This window comes from Lathamus discolor, chromosome 3 (assembly GCF_037157495.1).
Source record: "Lathamus discolor isolate bLatDis1 chromosome 3, bLatDis1.hap1, whole genome shotgun sequence".
In the NCBI taxonomy this organism is placed as follows: Eukaryota; Metazoa; Chordata; class Aves; order Psittaciformes; family Psittacidae; genus Lathamus; species Lathamus discolor.
The window spans coordinates 151088098-151090597 of NC_088886.1; the positions used below are offsets into that span (position 1 = coordinate 151088098).

The 2500-nt window shown below is 38.3% G+C and overlaps 1 protein-coding gene across 8 annotated transcripts in view; it reads right to left on the reverse strand.

Moving 5' to 3' along the window:
• The window catches only part of EBF3 (EBF transcription factor 3), a 121758-nt gene that overhangs the window by 15632 nt on the left and 103626 nt on the right, over window positions 1-2500 (reverse strand). For all 8 annotated transcript variants that reach the window (XM_065672976.1, XM_065672975.1, XM_065672982.1 and 5 more), the window contains one exon: window positions 1149-1237. In XM_065672976.1, coding sequence (XP_065529048.1) covers window positions 1149-1237 — 89 coding nt within the window. The remainder of the gene's footprint in view (window positions 1-1148; window positions 1238-2500) is intronic.

Genomic DNA, 2500 nt, shown 5'->3' on the forward strand with positions numbered 1-2500 from the left:
TAACAACATTCATATATGGAAAGCCAAGCAGCAGTGATACCATTAATACGTATATCCATCCAGAGACCGAACTGCTGGCAGCTAAAGCCCTATGGGTAATGATATTGATGGCTCCAGCTCTTCTGGAGGTAAAACTTGTGCTGCTGGAGCTCAACCCGCAGAAACAAAAACCCCTCAGTGAAACACCCTGCATTTGAACAATCCTTCAGTGTGTCTCCAATTATTTTGACAGCGAATATCTGATATGAGTTGCTGGCGTGCTCACAAATTAAAAGAGAAACCTAATGATATTGCTTATGTTCACGCTGAGCATTAAAAGGTAATGTCTAAAGGGTTTTATTGTGTTAATAAAACTCAGAGGTGGTCAAGACTTGATGCACGCAGGAACAGAATACAAAATAATCAGTCATAATGTTACCACTTCATTTTTCATTTGTGTTTTCAAGTTTGCCTTGAAAATCAGAGATTGCAGGAAAGGAAAAAAGACAATATTATATCAAAGAAAAGGAAAAATTATAAGCATGACTTATCTTTAATGTTTTACATCAAAATGAAATTTCTGTGATATGTGTCATGTGCATAAACAACACAGGCAGCTTTTGTCTTTGTTGAATTTAAATGAAAAGTCCCTCTAGATATTAATATGTGGACTTCATTTGTTAGCCTGCTAAGTCAGGGACTTATAACAAAAGCTTTGTAAACAAAAGATTAAACTGAATCGAGCTTTAGAAAATGAAAGGAAAACAAGAGTCAAATAATCACAGATCAGAGTGGGGCTGCTTAGATTGAAATCACTACAAGCTACTGGAGTGGAAAATGTTTAATTGAACTATTTCATTACGCAGGAAGTTTATGTCCCTCTTGTAGAATCCAAAATATTTGTATCAGAAAATCCATTCTCCTTCTTTAAAATACTCTCCCGCAAGTATCAAATGGGATCTTAAAACCCGTCGATTAACTTAATGGCAAAGAATTAATGTGGAAAATGGGTCAAATTTAAGAATGGAAGTTGCTTGACGTAGCTGGGTGTACCCAAGGAGTTGATGCATTAGCCAGAGTTCTTATGCAGCATTATTTTACAAGTGGCAAACAGTGTATGGCAACACACATTAATAAAAAACACAAACGCTTTTTGACTCTTTACTAACCTTTGGTAACCTTTCGGGATCACCTGGATGTCGTGGAATAACTTTCTGCAACCTCTGAAAACCATAATCTATGGTTGGTTCATTAAGTGCTAGAACATAAAGAGATGAGTCAAATTAAGCAGCGCATATGAATAAAGATGCAGATCTCAACAACTGTTTGTGAGCACAGATTCACGCGCAACGGGCCATTTTCCTTGCAAACCTTACCACAGCTGCAAACCTCGTTTTACACCCTGTTCTGAGGAAGAGAGTTGAGGGTTTTTTTCTCTTTCCCCCTCACAAAGCAATGATTACTTCTATTTATAATTAGGCTGGAAAATAGTCAAAGGGTTATCCAATATATTGCAAAAATGATAGCGCGGTAACAAAGTTACAGGTCTTGAGGCCATATATAGCAATCACTACAGTCATGATATGATGTCTGCATCATGGGCTGCTTTCTATACTGGCTGTGGATTTATGGGAAACTGGCAATTATGACATATGTCCAGCTATTGCTAGCTTCAGATTTATCCCTGTGGTCCTTTTTTGTCTAGCATATTGCCTGAGCACAAACCAGGCAGGAGGAGCACTTAATCTTGCAAAGCTTTAATAATCTGTGAATGGCTGACTACAAACTGATGTAGAGCACTATCATTCTACAGCTGCAATCCACTAGCCTCATGAAATTGCAGGCCACAAATAGTAATTAATCTTTTTATCCCTCAAATTGTAATTTTGACTATGAACTGTGCTTGGTCATAAATCAGCAGCACATGCTGCTGTGTACAGTGCATGAATCATGATCCTGACTCAGTTAGACTGCACACATTGTGTTTAACAAGCTTTATAAGGAGTCATAGGGCTTTATTATAGCTCTGCCTGACTCAAACAAAAACTGAGCCTGGAGGCCCAACGACTAGAGTTAAGATGAAAATACTTATTAGAGTATATTACTTCTTGATGTAGATATCGTTTTCAGCAGACTAACTCCATGGTGCATGGCGCTACATAAATCAATGGGTTTTCTGAGACTAATAAGAACTGCCTCCATCTATTCATTACTCAGCCTGCAATTTAGGCCATCACTCATTAGTCAGCATGTAATTTGATGATTAACACCGTACAACTCAGCAGGTTTGTGGAGCTTGAGCGGACACAAAGGCTACAACTTACTCGAGGAGAGTCGCAACGTAACGTTGGAGAATGTTCTCCAAAAATAATTGGCCAACATTATTAGCAAGTGCTTCAATTATTTGTGTAAACACACACGGTACATCTGGTAATCAATGCAGGGAGGCTCACACGCATGCACTCAATAACACGACAGAAAGTTGAAGACTGCAATATGATTTGACATTCCATCATGCATC